Source organism: Bubalus bubalis, chromosome 1 (assembly GCF_019923935.1).
Source record: "Bubalus bubalis isolate 160015118507 breed Murrah chromosome 1, NDDB_SH_1, whole genome shotgun sequence".
Taxonomy (NCBI): domain Eukaryota; kingdom Metazoa; phylum Chordata; class Mammalia; order Artiodactyla; family Bovidae; genus Bubalus; species Bubalus bubalis.
In genome coordinates, this window is record NC_059157.1 from 3,739,087 (window position 1) to 3,760,174 (window position 21,088).

Below are 21,088 nucleotides of genomic sequence, written 5' to 3' on the forward strand. Positions count from 1 at the left end.
AAAGAATGTTAATTTGTGGTAAGACTGGAGGTGACGTAATAATACACGCGGCTTGGGAGGTCAGGTGACCAGCCAGGCCCCTTTGAGATGTCAGGTGTGAGCTTTATCTTGAAGAACGTCAAGAAGGCAGCCTTCCACAGATGCAGAGGACATTTAAGGCGGAGGGCAAACCCACTGCCTAGTCCCAAGGTCAGAGAGGAGGCCCATGCAGTAGGCGTAGACATGGCATGCAATACAGGATGGGAGGCAGGCAAGGGTGCCACTGTGATGGGCCCTCAGGGGCCATGGAGAGGAGATGGGCGAACTTTAAATGCAATGGAGCACCGCTGAAGGGCTTTAAACAGGAGAGCAGCCATGACGAGATTTACGGTTGCTACATGGAGAAGGGATGCAGGAGCCAAAGGAAGAGATGGGCGAACAGCAGCAGTGGTTTGGGCAAGAGGGGAAGTGGGCTGGACCAGGGGTGGCAGCAGAGATGGAGAAAGGGGAGACCTGGAGACCCATCTAGGAAGCCAGGGGGTGAAGGCCGATGAGGGGCCCAGCAGCTGTCCTCTGGGCAGTGGTGTTGGGGGTGCACAGAAGGAGAAATTCAGGGGTATGTGTGGACGTGGCTTTGACCCCAGCTCAGCACTAGAAGAGGCTGGTATGACACAAACTGAGGCAGACCGAGGTTTTCTGCTTTGGCATCGGAATCGTTCAAGGGGAGTAGGAACTATTCTGGTTGACCTCTTTGCAAGTGGCTCTCTTGAAGCTGAGGGCTTCCTGGCTTGAGTCTCTGGCACAAGCAGAGGGGATGGGGCCAGACGGGACTCTTCTGTCCCTCTGAGTGATCACAGGGCGTCTCCCCTCACCTTTGTGGTGGGGTTGTTCAGTCCCTTAGTCATGTCCGACTCTTTGTGACCCCATGGACTGCAGCACGCCAGGCTCCCCTGTCCTTCACTATCTCCCAGAGTTTGCTCAAAATCAAGTCCATCGAGTAGGTGATGCCATCCAACCATTTCATCCTCTGTCATCCCCTTCTCCTTTTGCCTTCAATCTTTCCCAGCATCAGAGTCTTTTGTGGTGGGGGGTAGGGGACAAATGGCGATTAAAGGCCTCTGGGCCTTGGGACATTACTGCCCAACTGCTCCCTTCTCCTGGGATGAGCAGGGGACAGGATGGTGAGAGTGGTGGTGTGTGGATGATGCGCTGAGTAACCCTGTAGGGGGTTGTTAATGACATGCCAAGATCTCGTGCCAATTACTTTTATATCACTGGTAACAGCACCAAAGCGGCCGAGCCTTAGACAGGAAGTAGCTTACCCAAAGTCACATAATTAAAGAGCAACAGAGCAAGCAGTGAACTCAGGCTGCCTGGTTCCAATCTCTACACACATAACCACACATAACAACACCACCTTCTTCTGATGTAATTATAATCATTGTGAGTGACAGTAGCCTTCCTGGCTTGCTGCATTTGTCTTGTGACCTGTCTACTCCGACCACACGTGGCCAAACCACCTATCCTGCCTCATCCTTTCTGAGATGATTCCCATCGAAAATGTGGATGTCAGACAGTAGCTCTGCCAGGGGAAAAGCAGGGCAGGCCCGCCCTGGTTCTAATGGTCACATCTTATACTGGGTGGAAAATCCACCCAAAGTCATACGTTCGCATGTGAATGAAAGGAGCAGAGAAATAATGAGACAGGCTGGGGCCTGGGACCCTTGGCTGCAGTGCCTGCACCTGGACACACCTGAGCAACTGAACTGAACTGAACTGATGACACTGCTACACTATTATTAACAATAATCAGATCAGATCAGTCGCTCAGTCGTGTCCGACTCTTTGCGACCCCATGAATCGCAGCACGCCAGGCCTCCCTGTCCATCACCAACTCCCGGAGTTCACTCAGACTCACGTCCATCGAGTCGGTGATGCCATCCAGCCATCTCATCCTCTGTCGTCCCCCTCTCCTCCTGCCCCCAATCCCTCCCAGCATCAGAGTCTTTTCCAAGGAGTCAACTCTTCGCATGAGGTGGCCAAAGTACTGGCCTCTTCAAATATTTTTCCAGACAAGATGGGCCACCATCACATAAAAATAAATGAAATAATATACGTAGTGGTGTTGTAAGCAAAAAAAGTGGTATTGGCCACACAGGAGATGCAAGTCCTCGTGTATAGAAGCCAGTTCCGTACATGGATACTTACGAAGCAAAGCTGTCTTTAATGAAGGATTTTTTTTTTTTTTTTTTAACGGCCTTGCAGGAATAATTCACAACCCCCAAGAGTCACTTTTAATCCTGAGCATAAACACTCAGTCACAACCACACAGCTGCAGGGAGCATGTGTGGGTGTGTCCGGTGGCTGAGACGGCGGACTGAGCTGTGCTGTCTCTGAGGGTGGATCCACGGAACTCGATGATCCGTTTCACAGATATTTATTGCGCTCAGTTCTGGTTATCTACTGCTGCATAACAAACTCTCCCCAAACCCGAAACAACACTTTTTCATTGAAAACAATACATTTTCACTGAGTCTCAGAGTTCTGGGTGGTTCTTCAGGGGTCCCTCATGAAATCTCAGCAGAGACTGGTGTCATCTGTAGGTGACTCCAGTCACACCACTGGTGCCTGGACGGGTGGAAGTCTCTCCACACGGCTGCCTGGGGCTTCCTCCCAGCATGGCGGTCTCAAGGCAGGGGGACTCTCACTCTTTTAGTTTGTTAGGGCAGTTGGCTTCCCTCAGAGACCACGTGGCATCCCTCTCCAAAATAACCAACTGGAAACTGCAAGGCTTCTTATGACCCAGCCTTAGGAGTCACTCTGCCCAAATCCGTCGCTAGGAATCACAGCCCAGCCCAGATTCAAGGGGAGAGAGGACTAGGTGCTACCACTCCTTGGTGAAGAAAGGGAGGAAAGAATTGATTGGCAGTCACCTTAGGGAAAAGCTACCGTCAGCTTCAACCACACATGTGACAGACACTGAAGGTGACAGAGCTGAATGGAACCCTGTCCTTCCCCCAGGGAGATAGGGGGTGGCCCAGGCAAGAAGGGGACTGGCTGACAGAAACAAAGCTCACTGTAGAGACAGACGGGATGATGGAGGCGTTCTGTCTCCTCCAGCATCCCTCAAGGAAAAAATATCCTGGAGAAACAGTTATTTGCATTTGGACCAAGAGGGACAGTTCCTTGAACATATCAAGGATCTAAAAAATATACACTTCACGTCAGCTCCATGACGGGTGGGGAGACAGGTGGATAAAGCAGTGGCTCTGTAAACATCAACTTCCTGATCAGAACCTTGGGCCTGGGTAACCTTACAGCCCCGAAGAAAGTCTACTGGCAAATCATTCTGTGCAATGCCTTTCCTGGTTCTTTCTATAGACGATCGAGAAAAGCATTACAAGCCTTTGAGTTAAAGGTATGGATGTGGCTGTTTTAATAATTAAAATCATGCTATCTTGGCTGAAGACTTGGGCCAAAAACCCAAGTTGGCCATTTGGCCACTTTATGGTGGGCAAACCTCAGGTGAGACACTGGAAGGCCTGGGGCTTGGTTTGCAAACCTGTAAAATGAGAATGGTGATTCCAGCCTACCTAACCCAAAGAGTCATCAAGTCCAAAGAAGCAATGGATAGGAAGGCCTTTCACAATGGTTAGTTTTCGTTTGTTTGTTTTTTGACATGGACCATTTTTAAAGTCTTTATTGAATTTGTTACAATTTTCCTTCCATTTTATGTTTTGATGTTCTGGCCACAAGGCATGTGGGATCCCAGCTCCCCGACCAGGGGCTGAACTGCACTCCCTGCATTGAAAGCCCAAGTCCTAAGCCCTGGACCACCATACAACGGCTAGTTTTATAAAAATGTCAAACATGGATATTCCAAGGGTCTGGAAAGGCCCGTTTTTCTTTACACTCCCCTCCCCCAACCCTACTCCAGATTCTCATCGTCCCCCTGGACCTGACAGCATTTAAAACTCAACATTTTGACTTTCATTGATGTAAAAATACATTCGATATATGGGTCACTTCTTTCTAGGGGTGATTCTAAACGGGATATCTTGGAGTGAGTTTAGGGGATGAAATATGTATATAAATGGGCATCTGAGGGAAGACCTGAGTATAAAAAGGGAGAGCTGGAAGGTAAAGAATTTTGCTAATCGGTTGACCCAGGGCTGGCGTACTTCACAGTAGAAGCAAAGAGCTAACTGCATTAGAATTCAGTGACTCACAGGCAGAAGATTGGCCCTGCACTCCCATCAATAACAGGCGGGAGAACACCACCATCCCAAGTTCTGAGCACCCAGGGCACAGAGGCAAACGGAAGCGGAAGCGGAAGGGGCGGGGTCTTACCAGGAACTTCCGCTTCTGCTTCCAGTGGCTGCCCTGGGCGTTGGTGGCCACGTGGGCCTCGGTGACGGTCTTGATGAGCTCCCATTCCTGGTCAGTGGGCTCTGGCTTGTGCCCCATGGATCTCTGCAGCTCCTCCCGCCGCCTCTTCTCCCGGTTCTCCTCGATGAGCTTCCTCTTGGCCAGACGCTTGCTGTCGTCTAGGACCACTGTGGGTGGAGAGGGACACAGAGCAGATGCTCTCCAGACAGCTGGCAGACTGGGGCGGGGCTTGAGAGGCTCAGAGGGGGTCACCTCGAGTCCTTTCTCCTTCGGGGCAAACTGCCACTGGCTAGCCGTTGTCCACCACAAGCCCCAGCACCAATTCCCCAAAGCCTAGCCAGCTTTCCAAAACGAAGGTGGGTGGGGGAGACACACTTGGACACCGGGCATCTTAGCTCCACAGAGGGTGACCCTAAATAAGAACGAAGCAGAGCCAGGTAAAGCCCATCCCACCTAGAGGGTCATAGGTGGGTCTGTCTAGCCAGTCATCTGAATTCACTCTTAAGGTGTCTGTTCTTCCCCTCAGCCCTAGCCTCCCCAAACGGCTCTTAGTAAGGACTTCAGGTTAAAAAAATTCTGGAGCAGTAAACAGAGGCTGGTATCCCTTTCTCAGAGGGAAAAGGAGTCTTGGTCTTCATTTGTTTACTCAAGGCTGATTGGAGTGGCTAGGAGCTTGGCTAGGCCAAGCTCAGCCCTCACAGATACTTTCTTTGCATTGCTGTATTCCTGGTCAACCCTCAAAGTGATTAAAGAGCCCAGGCTTTGGAATCTAGAAAGACTGGGGCTTGAATCCTGAGACTACCACATTCTAGCTGTGTGACCAGCTTACTGAGGGTCTCTGAGCTTTTGATTTTTCCAGTATAAAATGGGATCAATAAGACCTACTTTTCAGGGTATCAGTATGATGATGCCGGACACGTGCTCAGTAAATAGAGCCATGAATTGTATCATTTATGCATGGTCCCCAACCTTTTTGGCACCAGGGACTTATTTTGTGGAAGACACTTTCTTTTTTTCCCTGTGGATTGCAGGTTGGGGGGTGATTTGGGGATGATTCACACTCATTGCATTTATTGCGCATGTCATTTCTAATCTAACGCTCCTGCTGGTCTGACAGGTGGTACCAGTTCAGGGCCAGAGGTTGAGGACCCCTGATAAGCAAAAGGGAAATCAGAAGTGCAGGTAAGAGCAACCTATACTTCTGTGGTTAATTTCCAAAAGGAAACCATTTCACCAGACTCTTAGTAGCTCTCAGTGGTACGGAAAGGCTCAGGGTTCATACTACAGAGTCGTAGTGTTTTACCACTGCTGGATCTCAGCTCTGATCTACTCCAACTCCCTCTTTCACAGAGAAGGAAGAAGGCGATCATGACTTTCCAAAAGTCACACAGCAAGTTAATGGCAGGACTAAGGTAAGACTCAGTCCTAGAACTGAGGACTGACTGCAGTCCTAGAACATCATTGTCCTAGGGCCATTTCCTGAGGAAGGTGTGACCTGCTAGGAAAATAAAAATTAAAAAAAAAAAAAAAAAAGCAGGCATAGCAGAGGAAGAGAACCAAAAGTGCCTGGTGAATCCATAAACAGAGAATGAGACCCTGATCATGGAGACGTGGTTGGATCTTTAAAGTGAGGGGGGCACTTAGAAATGTGGGCAGGCTGGGTGAGCCCCGTGAAGTCAGCATGGTTCACCCAGTAAAAGGAGGCAAGGAGAGGGCTGTGCTCATAACCCCACTCCCCAAATGCTTCCCTGGTGTCAGGGATCGTGGCAAATTGGACGTGTATTATTCTAGTTGAATCCTAACATCAGTGATAACTTCACACAAGGGAAACCTGAAGTTAAGTCCAGTGGGCACACAGCTAGTAAGTGGCAGACCCAGTACGCCAACAGTTTTTCTGATTATAAAACCTGAGCTCTTATAATGAATGACTCACACGCAAGCAAGTTGCACTCAAAATGAATTTCCACCTAGTGTGGATTAACACTGAGTTTTTAAAGCTCATCAACTTTCGCATCTTTAACTTCCAATAAAACAATGCAACGGACATTCAGCAGGTCCCTTCTCTCCACAGAACCTTAGCAGACATTTTGTTGGCAACCGGCAAAAGCCTTTCAGAGACAAAGAACTCAGCCAGAGGTGGGGATTAACCCATGGTTTCCAGCCTCACGCCCTGACACAACCCTCCTCCTTTTTTTCTATATAAAAGATTCCCCTTCTGTCTTCTTTAATGGGCAAACCAAGGGCGTTCCAGAGATTTTTGCTGTTGTTCTTAGAGAACTCTGTTTATCACATAAATGTGGCTGTGAGTCTTTCCTCTTCACGAGGTCTTCACTGCATTCTTTTTTCCTTCCTCTTTTCTTTAAACTAAAAGTTGAAATCCCTCACCAATGTGCAAAAAATTTATGCCATTAGAAACTAGTAACCCAGATACCTAGCAAAAGGGAGGGCACACATTCTGAATGGCACGATTCTTATTTCATGATTAGATTAATTAAAGTGACTGGTGTAAATCCCTTGCACAGTGTGCAGAAGAGACCCCAACGGCTAATCTCACTGCCATATGCTGTGGCACTTTGAAAACTGGGGAGGATGACTTCAGCTTGGAATGTTTTTATGGGCTAAAAATATAACAACAACAACAAAAAACCAATGGCAGGATGAGTCATGCAATAGGACTCAAGTTCACATTCTTTAGAAATTTCGAACACGATGTTTTCTGCCAGTGCCCCGACTCCAAAAATGCCCACAAAATAAATTCCTGTCTCTGCTTTTGAAAAAAAAGGGAGAGAATTAGTCCCTGCGGTTCTGACCACATGAATGCTGTGTGGAAAATTACACCTCATCAAGGTGGGTGGAAAGACCCCTCATCTGTAACCTCTGTGCAAAGAGAGTATGGCTGCCTGTCCTGCAAGTGTGACGGGGACAGTTCAACCTCTGTCCCTCAGCCATCATCCGGATGCCTCTGGAGTCAGGCGCTGATGGCGAAGCTCGGATGGAAACCGACCAGCCATGGGTGGGAGTGAGGGTCCCTGAAAGGGCTGGGTGCTGGCCCCCCGCCCGCAGCATCCCTGCTTCTCTCCTGCTTCAGGGCCGGGTGCTGGCCCCCCGCCCGCAGCATGCCTGCTTCTCTCCTGCTTCAGGACCGGGTGCTGGCCCCCGCCCGCAGCATCCCTGCTTCTCTCCTGCTTCAGGGCTGGGTGCTGGCCCCGCCCGCAGCATCCCTGCTTCTCTCCTGCTTCAGGGCTGGGTGCTGGCCCCCCGCCTGCAGCATCCCTGCTTCTCTCCTGCCTGCTTGTTGCCCTTGAGCCACCCTTTCCCCGGTCGCCACTTCCTGAATATGAAGCAAAAGAAGCAAATTGTTACTTACAATCTGTTGCCATGCCAACGTAGATGCATTTTTTAAAGCGACATTCCTGGCACTGATTTCTTGTAACTTTGTCTATGACACACTTTCCTTCATATTTACAGGAATAGGATGGGTGGAGATTTTTCTGAATGGTTCTTCTAAAGAAACCCTACATGAAAAAGAAAGACCCAAGACAGCCATTTCAGATTGTCTAGAAATAAAGGCCCGCCAGCATTTTGCATCTTCCTACCACGGTGGCTGGTTTTGGACCTCACCTGTGCACAGGCCTGTAGCTCTACCTGTTCCAGTACAGGCAGCTGACCCAAAGTCAATCTACGGAGGCCTCAGTCTGGGAGAGGGAGAGGTCAGAAGCTGTGCAGTCGGCATCGTTTTGGCATTTACTCAAAGCTAACGGGAAAATTGGCGTTCACACTTATGTTTTCCAAACAGTGAGTCATATAAATAAACTCTGTTATCCCATTTTGTAGATGCCGCAGTGTGGAGGCCTCAGCCGTGTCTGTCTCTTTGCCACCGCAGGGACTGCAGCCCCCCAGGCTCCTCTGTCCATGGGCTTCTCCAGGCAAGAACACTGGAGTGGGTTGCCATGCCCTCCTGCAGGGGATCTTCCCTACTCAGGGATTGAACTTGGGTCTTCTGCCTTGTAGGCAGATTCTTTACTGTCTGCGCCAAGCTTTGAAGAGGTTTGCTCTTTATACTGGAGAACAAAAAAGCTAGATACTTGTGATGCTCTGTGAATTAGTAATATAATTACCTAGTATTTAAATGCACATGTTAACTGCCTTTAGAGATTTAGTTTAATTCTGGTTTTTGACTCTTGAGATGGCCGTGACCAGCTCAGATAGCCCTTAAAACAATAGTCACTGGGGAGGAGAAAATTCCAAATTCTTTACCAAATTTTCCCTAAAGCTCAAGGCATTGGACTTTTCCTTTCCTAGCACCCTGTTTCTCCAGGGTCTATAGACACTTGCCCTAAAGTTCAGTGTTTCTTCCTCTCAAGGTACAGGAGAGGGCCACCTGAGGAAAGAAGAAGGTTCCAGGCCTAGATGACTTATGTAACACCCTCAAGGCGGTGTCACATGAGAATCCTTTCTGGACATGGTACTCAAGTCATAACGGCAGAAAGCACTCCTTGTGAGTGGCGCAGTGCAGAGTGCTGCAGACAAGTGCCACGGCCTCTGTCTCTCCCACAACCTTCTGAGGTCGGTACTCTTAATATCTTCACTGCGGGGATTAAAAATCTAAGCCTCAGACAGGTTAAATCACTTGCCCCAAATCACATGGCAAGTACACGCTGGAACTGGAACCTGGGAATTGGACTGCAAGTCTTACTTATTTAACTGCTTATATGATATAAACTTAGTCCAGTTTTACTGTATTATTTAAATGTTTTAGATGAACATACTATAAACAGTCCTTTCTCACCCACTCTCAAAAAACCACATCGTTTTATGTTTTAGTATACATTAGCAAGGCACAACAGGTTTTAAAGGGCGTTGCCTGTTAAAGCTTAAAGGAACCTCCAACTTGGCTGCATAAATTGGACTTAGATGCCCGCTGATCTAGTGAAAGCGGCTCAGTCGTGTCGGACTCGTTGCGACCCCACGGGCCATCCAGTGGTCATCCAGGCTATGGGACTATCCAGTGGTCAGCCAGGCTATGGGACCATCCAGTGGTCAGCCAGGCTATGGGACCATCCAGTGGTCATCCAGGCTATGGGACCATCCAGTGGTCAGCCAGGCTATGGGACCATCCAGTGGTCAGCCAGGCTATGGGACCATCCAGTGGTCAGCCAGGCTATGGGACCATCCAGTGGGTCAGCCAGGCTATGGGACCATCCAGTGGTCAGCCAGGCTATGGGACTATCCAGTGGTCAGCCAGGCTATGGGACTATCCAGTGGGTCATCCAGGCTATGGGACTATCCAGTGGTCAGCCAGGCTATGGGACCATCCAGTGGTCAGCCAGGCTATGGGACTATCCAGTGGTCAGCCAGGCTATGGGACTATCCAGTGGGTCAGCCAGGCTATGGGACTATCCAGTGGGTCAGCCAGGCTATGGGACCATCCAGGCTATGGAGTGGGTAGCCATTCCCTTCTCCAGGGGATCTTCCCAACCCAGGGATTGAACCCAGGTCTCCCGCATTGCAGGCAGATTCTTTACCAGCTGATCCACCAGGATTAAGCCCAAATTGTAATTATCCCATTTAACCAGCCCTGGCTTTGATTATGTACATATACCATCTGCATATTCCTCACTCAGACTCAGGAACTCTTCTTTACAAGGAAAAGGTCTGAGGAAGGATTTTACATCGGGCAAAGCAGAAAAACATGGAGGAATGACGGACTGAGACTCAGGGACTTGGTGTCAGGGTGCGTGTGCTCATCCCTGGTCACTTCTATGACTCAAGTCCTAACAGAAGAGCTGTCGTATCATATTTGGCTCTGCATCCTTAAACACTGAGCCCATTAGTATGAATGACGTTGACGAACTGTCATAAGAGTCCCGAAAGCACACACGGGGCAGCGGCTGACATGTGTCTCCTGGGTGTCCATGGTGGGCTGTCCTGCCAGGCTTGGACGTCAGGGCCTGCAGAGGGAAACAAGCTTCCCCGCCTGCCCCCTCCTCCCTGTCCTCCTCCCTCCACCCGCCACCCCTACCCTTTGAGGGTTGCACTCGCTTGAAAGGCAGAAAGAGATGCTAGCAAGAAGACAGATGTCACAGGCAGGGAGGAGGGCCACTGGCTGGCATCCTCCTTCTGGTTTCCCTAGAGGTGGCAACACCGAAGGCCGGGGCCTCCACGAGCATGCTGACCGCTGCTCTGAAGTTGGGAGACTGTTCCCCTGAAGTCAGGAGACCCTTCCTCCCTCGTCTGCTCACACTGGCTCCTGTCCGGGGGCGGGGCCCACGGAGGAGTCACACAAGAGCAGGGAGGGGACGAGGTGATGAACCAGAAGCAAACGTAATGAGCATTTTTCCAAAAAGGCTTCTCTGGGAACCTTTAGAAGGAATGAATGAAATAACTGATGCATGGCTTATTTTGAAAAAAAAAAAAAAAAAAGTTGAGGCAGCAGGCTGTGCCATTCTTAGTGCCATCTTTTCTGTGGCTCATCTTGCTGCTTCTTCTTGGGCACTTCATGGACCAGATCCTTTTTAAGGCTCAGGCTTCCCCTGAGACATGATAGAAGCAAATTTTGACACATGATGAAAGAACACTTCATTTGAGTAAATGTCCAAGATGGTAGGTTCCTTAATTTTAAAAAGGGAGAAACATTAACTTTTGCGAGTGAACTTGGATAGAAAATATTTACTTATAAAAAAATCTTTTTGAGACAAAAGAGATGTCTCAGGGACAGAGTAAGGACATATCTTTCACTGATGAGTTGCTGGTGAGCAGAGGTTTTGCTTTTATAAATTGACATTAGACACGTTTCTCTGCATTTTGAGAAGAACTGAATCCATTTCTTAGTGATCCAGATGATGCCATAATCAGTGCTAAAAAGTGATTTATTGTAGGAGCATAAACTTTCTTTCTACAAAAGATGCATGAAAACTGGCCTATCCCAACAGACGGAACATCTGATCTGGAAGATTTCCACTGTCTTCTGGGCAAAAACAGGAAGAAAAGAGTCCCTCTGCACACTGTGAGTATTGGGTAGAAATACTTGTAAATTACAGGTTTGAATAAACAAGATGTGAAGTGCAACTTTTTTCATTTTTGGCCACTTTTAAAAGCCCTGTTTCATTTGAACATCTCTTTTGCTTTTTTTCCAAGATGCTCTGTCCTTATATTAAGTGATCTGTGTAACTGCTCTTGGGTTTCTCAGGTGACATAAGAGACATGGGTTCGAACCCTGGGTCAGGGAAGATCCCCTGGAGAAGGGCATGGCAACCTACTCCGGAATTCTTGCCTGGAAAATTCCATGGACAGAGAAGCCCGGCGGGCTGCAGTCCGTGGGGTCACAAAGAGTCGGACACAACTGAGTGACTAAACAGCAAACAGCAGCAGTGAGCATCAAGTCCTCTGCAAGGTACATTGGGTTTTTAGAGTCACTTTGGGAGCTGAATGTTAAATGGAATTTTCATTAGAGTCGCTCCTAGAATTCAAAATTTGTCATTAAAAACTGATTTGAGAGAATCTCAACACTGCATAATCAGGTAGGTAAAAGCCTTCTTAACTGGGGCTAATTTAGAAAAAAGACCCATTTGAATCGCTGAGCTTTTGGAATGAGGGAAAGCATCTACAGAAATGGTTTTATCAGTTTCAAACAAAGCTCATAAAATTGGCCTTTCAAGAGACAGTCTGCAAGTTTCCCAATTAATAAGCAGCCGCAACTTATTTGTAAATAATGTCATCAAACGCCTTATGATATTATTTTCATAGATGTAATAGCAACCTTTAGCCCAATCTTTGTTAAAAGGTTACAAATTCTAGATCAAAGGGGTCTGGATGAATGAGAACAATATTATATCACATTCCAAAAAAAGAGTCTTGCCTTGAGACCTTAAAAATGACCTCTTTTCACTGGATGTATCATCTTAACACTTTAGCAGGCTACATGTTTCCTAATTTTGTGCACAGAAAGAAGGGAGTTTGCATGGAAAATCTTCCACGAGGGAAATGACACCCATCAGTATGAAACCGAGCTAACACATTGAATTTGGGGGTCTAGGGTCAAAGGTTAGGAGAAAAGGAGGTAGTTGGAGGAAGGGAAGGAGAGGAGAGGTGGTGAGGTAGGTGATGAATGAGGAAGACTGACTTATGAATTTTAATATGATTTTTGCTCTAAAGTTTGTGATCATTACATTTAAAATAAGGTAAAACATTCAACAAAAAAATTAAAGTCTTTCTCTGACTTACTACCTCTTTTATTTATTTATTTTTTTACTACCTCTTTTATAAAACATCAGCTGAATGCCTGGGTTAAGCTCTGTTTACCTTTACAGTGAGCTTTACCTCTGGTTTCCCTGGTGGCTCAGATGGTAAAGCGTCTGCCCGCAATGTGGGAGACCCAGGTTCGATCCCTGGGTCGGGAAGATTCCTTGGAGAAGGAAATGGCAACCCACTCCAGTACTCTTGCCTGGAAAATTCCATGGATGGAGGAGCCTGGTAGGCTACAGTCCATGGAGTCACAAAGAGTTGGACACGACTGAGCGACTTCACTCACTTATCTCCTAGGCTAGGTTGTTGGACCAAAACGTGTTTGCCAGAAACTCAACGTCATGTTGATAATGAAGATGTAAGTTTGCAAATTCAGGTACACTTTCCTAAAGCACACTGACTGTTGTTTGCTGGCGTATTCTTGTCCAGTGTCTCCTGCAGGTGAGTCTGGAGAGGATGTGATTACTGAGGGACAACCAGCATTCACCCAGGGACTGCAGCCTGTGCCAACAGCCAGTTTGGACAGTTTCAGCACAGAATTGAACCTAAGCAGCCTCAAAGATAGTCCCTAATGGAGCCCTGGAAAGTGAGCATATTCAGTCGGGTTCACACTGGCAAACGGCTCAGGGTTGAGGCCAACTCTGTCCCCGGAAATGCTCGAGATAAAGCAGGAGGAGAAATCGTCGTTTCTTGGGAGGGTAACACGTTATAAAATATCAATGCGTTTTTAAACTGAAAAGGAGCCTTTATCAATTTCTTTTCATTTAATCAATTTTTCTACCTGTTGGATGGCATCATAGACACAGTGGACGTGAGTCTGAGCAAACTCTGAGAGACAGTGGACAGCGTGCCTGCTGCAGCCTGGCGTGCTGCAGTCCGCGGGGTCGCAAATGGTCGGACACCACTGAGCGACTGAATAACGGCGCCACCAGATCTCACACTCGCAAAACTTCATCTAGTTATTTTCGATTTGAAAAAAAAATTGTCTTGAATATGTGCCCCCCCCCACCCCAAATGAAGAGGTTCATCAGACACCCGGATGATCACAGCCCATGAATGTCGGGGTTTGGTTCTAACCAAACCTTCCGGCTGCGTTCCAGAAGCTCCGGGGAGGGGCTGGCCCGCAATTACCTTGCAGCCTTCGCACGTGATGCAGCGGTAGTGGTAGCCTGTGGCTTTGTCACCGCACACGACGCACAACTCGTCCTTGTCTAAGTAACTGGGGATGTAGCCTGTGGGGAGGACAGAAGAGGAGGTGAGTAAGACATCACGTTCAAGTCAAAGACGCCACAGCCAGGAGGAGCACCGGGGAGGACGAAGGAGGGCAGAGGAGGGCACGACCGAATTGTTTTATGCGTTTTAATACAACTTTTGCTTTATGGTTTGCACATTGTAATCATTTAGTTTTAAATATAGAAAGTAAATAAAACACTGAACAAGAAAACATTTTAAAAGTCTTTCCCACCCTCTCCTTCCCACACTGCTCCGCCCCCCTCCCCCCGCCCCGCCCTGTCCATGTCCATAAGTCTGCTCTCCATGTCTGTGGGAAGGAGAGGGTGGGACCAATGGAGAGAGCACCCGGTGGAAGCATGTACATTACCATCGGTAAAACAGACAGCCAGTGGGGATTTGCTGTGTGACCCAGGGAACTCAAACCGGGGCTCTGGGACAACCTAGGGGGGTGGGATGGGGTGGGAGGTGGGAGGGAGGCTCAAGAGGCAGGGGACATATGTAATCAGTTCAGTGGCTCAGTTGTGTCCAACTCCAAAGTATTGGAGTTTCAGCTTCAGCATCAGTCCTTCCAATGATTATTCAGGACTGATTTCCTTTAGGATGGACTGATTGGTTGGTCTCCTTGCAGTCCAAGGGACTCTCAAGATGTAAGTATACCTGTGGCTGATTCACGTTGATGTATGGCAGAAACCAACTCAATATTGTAAAGCAATTATCTTCCAATTAAATATAAATATATTTTAAAAAGTTTTTCTCTGACAATACACTTCCTCAGTAGATTTTTCCAGGATCTTAGGTCACACTTGCAGAGTTAGTATCAGGCCCAGGATTTCTGAGTGCCTTGGAAACAGCTGTGCACACTCGCTGTGCAGGCAGGAATGGCCCTTGGAGCCAATGGGTGCAGCAGAGAGGCTGGTATTTTATTTTAAAATACTTAATATAAGTGAATTTATCATTTTTGTTATATGTAACATTATGAGTAATTATTAAAAAGAAAACATAAGGTCTTTTAAGAGCTACCTGTTCTTTGTTCCTGAAAGGATTTGTTCCCATGATCACACCCCAATCACAACTTAGATTACTGACCTGAGGAAACAGTTTCTTTACTCGTCCTAATGTTATAATACAATAGGTCCCTTGGGTAAACCATGGGTTTTCCACACTGATTAGACCTTAGAATCATCCTGCTTAAAAGCATTGAATCTTATGGGGAATTCCACGGCGGTCCAGTGGTTACGACTCTGCACTTTCACTGGTGAGGGCCCAGGTTCAATTCCTGGTCAGGGAACTAAGACCCCACATACCACATGGTACAGTCAAAAAAGAAAATTGAATCTTGGAATCAACCATTTAAAAATACTGAATCTGAGACCAGCCCCCTGAGAATCTTATTTCAGTGGTCTTAGGGTGTAGAAACATAGGCACTGAATTTCCTAAATGTTCTCTGGGTGATTCTTATGTACATCTAGAATTGAGACTCCCTGGGCTGGGTTTATACGGAGGGATCCAGAGAGGCCAGGATATGAGACACATGGGGTGCCGTGGATCACAGTCGCTTTCGAAAGGCTTATTTCTGAACCTGTGCTTAGGGGACTTGATCCATTTGCAATCTAGGTACCATGCAATAAATTAAGAAAACTTTATAGCTGGAAAGGCTCTGAGAGAGCAAGTAATTTTGAGATGAACCGGTCTTCATCAGTTTGGCCTTCCTCAGGCTCAGACCAGAAATTAACAGCAGAGACAAAAGCCCAGATCTTGACTTCTGGCTCTCCAAAAGTGTTGGTGTTGGTCTTTTTCTAAAAATAACTTCAAAAGTAGAATGAATAAGGCCATCTAAAAAAAAAAAAGGTTCTGCAGGGCTTCCCTGGTGACTCAGTGGTAAAGAATTGGACACAATTACCAATGCAGGAGACACCTGCTGGGTCCCTGGTTTGGGATGACCCCACATGCTGAGGAGTAGCTAAGTTCATGCACTACAACTACTGAGCTTGTGTACCCTAGAGCCTGTGCTCTGCAACAAGAGAAGCCACCACGAAGACAAGCCTGCACATCGTAACTAGAGAGTAGCCCCCGCTCACCGCAACTGCAGAAAGCCCGCACTGCAATAGAACACCCAGCACAGCCAAAAATATGAGTGAATAAACAAATAAATTTTAAAAAAAGGTTCTGCAAACTCGTGATGTGATTACATAGCTCAACAACTGGGTTGTTGTTGTTGTTCAGTCGCTCAGTCATGTCAGACTCTCTGTGATCCCGTGGACTGTAGCACCCCAGGCCTCCTTGTCCATCACCAGCTCCCGGAGCTTACTCAAACTCATGTCCATTGAGCTGGTGATGTCATCCCCATCTCCTCCTGCCTTTAATCTTTCCCAGCATCAGGGTCTCTTCCAGTGAGTCGGTTCTTTGCATCAGGTAGCCAAAGTATTGGAGTTTCAGCTTCAGTATCAGTCCCTCCAATGAATATTCAGGACTGATCTCCTTTAGGATGGACTGGTTGGATCTCTTTGCAGTCCAAGGGACTCTCAAGAGTCCTCTCCAACACCACAGTTCAAAAGCATCAGTTCTTTGGTGCTCAGCCTTCTTTATGGTCCAACTCTCACATCCGTAATTGACCACTAGAAAAACCATAGCTTTGACTAGATGGAACTTTGTTGGCAAAGTGACATCTCTGCTTTTTAATACACTGTCTAGGTTGGTCACAGCTTTTCTTCCAAGGAGCAAGCATATTTTAATTTCATGTCTGCAGTAAATAGTGGTTCTGCTTATTAAGAAACAAATCCAACTGTGATAACACTTTTTATTACTGCACTCTGAGCTTATTAAATTCCATGACCCAGGAAATTAAAGACACGAATAGAAGCTATGTACTTCCTACCCATGTCTGCCTCTTTCCTTTCCTTGTACACAATGTCCAAACATAAGAAATACTTCAGAGGGCAAATCCAGTTTCATAGGTACCAGAGGTTTATCATAGAAGCACAGAGCTTCAGAGAAAACCAAAAAGGCCTGATTTGTTGGGATGTGGAGAGGCTGAGAAAACAAAATCATTCTTTCCTTGATCATGGTCTTAATGAACTTCTTTGACTCAGGAAACCCTTACTGTGTCCAAAAAAGATCAGCCAGGTTGAAATGACAGATGACTTACTATATGTTTTATCATGACACTTTCATCAATCTTTCATTAAACTGGGTCACGGAGGGCTTACTTTTCAGAAAAAAAGCCTTTGAGAAAACAGAAGAAAATGAACCCTTTTCATAATGACTGTGCTCAGACTTTATTTTAGAAGAATCTCCCTTTTGGGAGGGAGAGAAATGAGTTCAAAGCAAGATTTGGTAAGGCACAGGATTATCTTCTTAAACATCACAGCTTTTCTTAGTTTACTTTAGCATCACGCAAACATGAATCATCTGTTGAGTTCACTTCAAATGTTTCAAAATTCTCATCAGACATTAAAAAAAAAGAGAATTCTGGGAGGGATCTGGGCAGAGAAAAAGGGGAACCGAGAGATCTGTGTGTTCATCCAATCAGTCGTCTATTTGTGAATTTAGAAAACATTTATTTTAGCAGCTGCCTCTGAGCTCAGGCTTCCCTGGTGGCTCAGACGGTAAAGAATCCCACCTGCAAGGCAGGAGACCTGGGTTTGACCCCTGGGTTGGGAAGATCCCCTGAGAAGGGAATGGCCACCCACTCCGGTATCCTTTGCTCAAGTGTTCCATGGACAGAGGAGCTTGGCGCGCTACACACAGTCCACAGGGTCGTGAAGAGTTGGACACGACTGAGCAATTAACACTGTACTTAGTGCTTGTAATATAAAAACAACTAAGACACAGTTTCATTCTTGCGGAAGCGTATGTGTAAGCAACTGAGTTCTGTATTTCCAGTCTTGGTTATTTCTCAAGGAGAGAGAAACAGCTGAAAATGAAGGAAAAAACATGAAAAGATGCTCAATGTCATTGCAAGGAAATGCAAATCAGGATCATACTGAGGTACTGCTTAACACCCTCTAGGTTGGTTACGATAAAATGGCAGATAATAACACATGTTGGTGAGGATATGGAGAAATCAGAGCACTCGTATATTGCTGGTAGGAATGTGAAATGTGCTTTGGAAAAGCACTTTGGCAGTTTGGCACCTTGGCAGTTCCTCAAAAGGTTAAACACAAAGTGACTTATGACCCAGCAATTCTACTCTGAAATACACACTCAAGAGAACTGAAAACATGTGTCTGTACAGAAACTTGGACAAAGCAGCACCATGCACAATATTCAGAAGGTAGAGACCACCCAAATGTCCATCAGATGATGAATGGGCAGACAAAATACAGTATATTTGTACAATGGAATACTGTTCAGTCATGAAAAGGAAGTAAGTACTGTTACACGCTACAGCATGGAAGAACCTGGAAAGCACGCCACGAAGGAAGCCAGATACAAAATGCCGTGTATCATCTACCTCTATTTCTGTGAAATATCGAGATTAGGCAAATTCATAAAGACAGAAATTAGATTAGTGCTTGCCAAGGTCTGGAGGGAGGGGAGAATGGATGATGACTACTTAAGGATACAGAGTTTCTTTTCAAGGTAATGACAATGTTCTGGAATTGTGTAGTGTTGATGGCTGCACAACCCTGTGAATATACTAGAAACCACTGAGTGAAAACCCTTGTTTTGGGGACTTCCCTGGTTAGGGCTCTGCGCTTCCCCTGCAGGGGACTGCGGCTCAGTCCCTGGTCACAAACTAAGATCTCACATGCTGCATGGTGCAACATCATCAAAAAATATAAATAAATGGAATTAAAAAAGAAAACCATTGTTTGTATGGACATATTTTGCATAAATCTGTGACTTTTATAGTATGTGAAACATGTCTCCATAAAGCTCCTAGTAGAAAGCAAAGAAACCAGGAGAGAAAAGAGGTTCCGTTCAACAAACATATATATGAGGGGATCCCATGCCAGGCAACATGCCAAGGAGCTGAAGACAACCAAGTCTTAATTCTTGGGGCAGCTTTCAGTGTTATGGGGGGAAACAGACAATCATGGGTCACCTGCCTATGACATGGTCAGGGCTGGGGTAAGTCTCGGAGTCGCCCTCCTGCCCACCCGCGGCCCGAGTCCAGGATGGGTACTCTCAACCCTCCCCGTGCTTGTTGGTGGCAGCCCTCAGCACCTGGGGCATAACAGGCGTGAGCTTTCTCCTTCCTTAGACGTGGTCTCTGGTTCACTGCAAGTGCTAGAGTTCCAGCGAGGGGGCCCGTCCATGCTGAAACCCTGGTGTCTGCCCCTGGTTCCTCTGATGCACAGCATCACAGTTTCTCCAGATCACTGCTGCCAGCCCTCTAGAGGGGAGAACACGGGGAGGAGGCCTGTATCTGGCACGTGCAGACAGGCAGGGTGGCAGTCTGGAGCGGTGCCCGAGAGGCTGAGGGTCTCTGCGAGGGCTTCCAGAAGAGCTAATAACACAGACGCAGGGCCCGAGCTTCCAGCTTCGTGAAAACCGCATTAGGATGTTTGAACTTTGGTTAAAAAACCCCCAAACTCCACTCAGATGAAGATGTCCAGATTCAAGCTCATCTAAGACGTGGTGATCTGGGGGCATACATGCTTACTGATCAACTAGATTCCTGCTTGCTTTGATAGCTCTCATCACTGGGTTTTCTAGGGCTAGGACACAGGGCTAAGGAGAGCTGAAGGGCCATACGTGTTTCCGCAATGGAGAAATGAAAATCACTATGTCCAGGCCAGTTCGGTTGAGATGCCATCACCGAAAATGGAGATTCGAAGTCTGAGTCTTATACATCTTGCTCAACTGTCTACTTTGGGCTATGAAAACCACTGTTGGGACTTCCCAGGTGGTACAGTGGATAAGAGTCTGCTTGCCCATGCAGGGGACACGGGTTCGATCGCAGGTTTGGGAAGATTCCACATGCCTTGGAGCAACTGAGCCCGTTGAGCTAGTGCTCTAGAGCCTGGGAGCTGTAGCTACTGAGCTTGAGTGCTGCAGCTACTGAAGCCCACGTGCCCCACAGCCTGTGCTCCAAGCAAGAGGAGCCGGTGCCCTGCAACTGGAGAGTAGCCCCTGCTCGCAGAAACTAGAGGAGGCCCACACGCAGCAACAGAGACCCAGAGAAACTGAAACTGAAAGTAGATAAATAAGATAAATATTGCAACTTCCCATGCATTAAAAATCCACTATTCATCACACTCAAGAGTCACTGCTTGCTGGTTAGGTCTCTCCTTTACATGATCGTAAACCCCAAACCCCAAAGTAGTATGCCAGTGTCTGCTACTGCTGCTAAGTCACTTTGGTCGTGTCCAGCTCTTCACGACCCCATGGACTGCAGCCCACCAGGCTCCTCCATCCATGGGATTTTCCAGGCAAGAGTACTGGAGTGGGGTGCCATCGCCTTCTCCGATGCCACTGTCTGCTAGGCAACTCAAATCTAAGGAGAAATACTAACAAAATCTACAGGAAGACTCACAAGGTGTGGATTTACTCTACATACAGTTTTTTTGGGTGGAGTTCATTCTTAGGAAAAAGAAACAATAGCTCCAACAGGGATCTGTGTCCAGAGAACCAACTAGTGATCAGGTGTGTAGGATTGGGGGTAAAGTCAGTGAACACGGTCAGACATACTCTGGAAATATGTAACATTACAGTGATCAGTCTCTAGGGATCAAAACCAACATGTACAGGGACGTCCCTGGTGGCACAGTGGGAAAGAACCCACCTGCCAATGCAGGGGACACAGGTTCGATCCCTGGTCTGGGAAGATCCCGCATGACGCACAGCAACTAAGCCTGAGTGCCACAACTACTGAGGCTGGACACGAGAGGCCGGAACCACAACCACCGAGCCCACGTGCCGCAACTACTGAAGCCCTCACACCTGGAGCCTGAGCTCCACACCAAGAGAAGCCCCTGCCGGGAGGGGTCCTTGAACTGCAGCTGGAGAGCAGCCCCGCCGCAACCCGAGAAAGCCTTCGTCAAGCAACAGAGACCCCTCGCAGCCAAAGATAGACAAATACATAATTAAACAAGTAAACAAAATGACTGCGATATAAAAGAGTTAAAAACTGTGTACATTAGTTTCTTATAAAGTCCGGATTTTTTTTTAATAAAAATTATACAAATAATACAATTTATTGGAGAAGGCAATGGCACCCCACTCCAGTACTTTTGCCTGAAAATCCCATGGATGGAGGAGGCTGGTAGACTGAAGTCCATGGGGTCGCTAAGAGCCG

At 47.2% G+C, this 21,088-nt stretch overlaps 1 protein-coding gene across 11 annotated transcripts in view; it reads right to left on the reverse strand.

The window, feature by feature from the left end:
* Nucleotides 1-21,088, reverse strand: part of THRB (thyroid hormone receptor beta) — a 446,263-nt gene that overhangs the window by 20,496 nt on the left and 404,679 nt on the right. For all 11 annotated transcript variants that reach the window (XM_025273099.3, XM_025273127.3, XM_025273019.3 and 8 more), the window contains 3 exons: nt 13,744-13,844; nt 7,736-7,883; nt 4,330-4,535 (listed from right to left, as the gene is read on the reverse strand). In XM_025273099.3, coding sequence (XP_025128884.1) covers nt 4,330-4,535; nt 7,736-7,883; nt 13,744-13,844 — 455 coding nt within the window. The remainder of the gene's footprint in view (nt 1-4,329; nt 4,536-7,735; nt 7,884-13,743; nt 13,845-21,088) is intronic.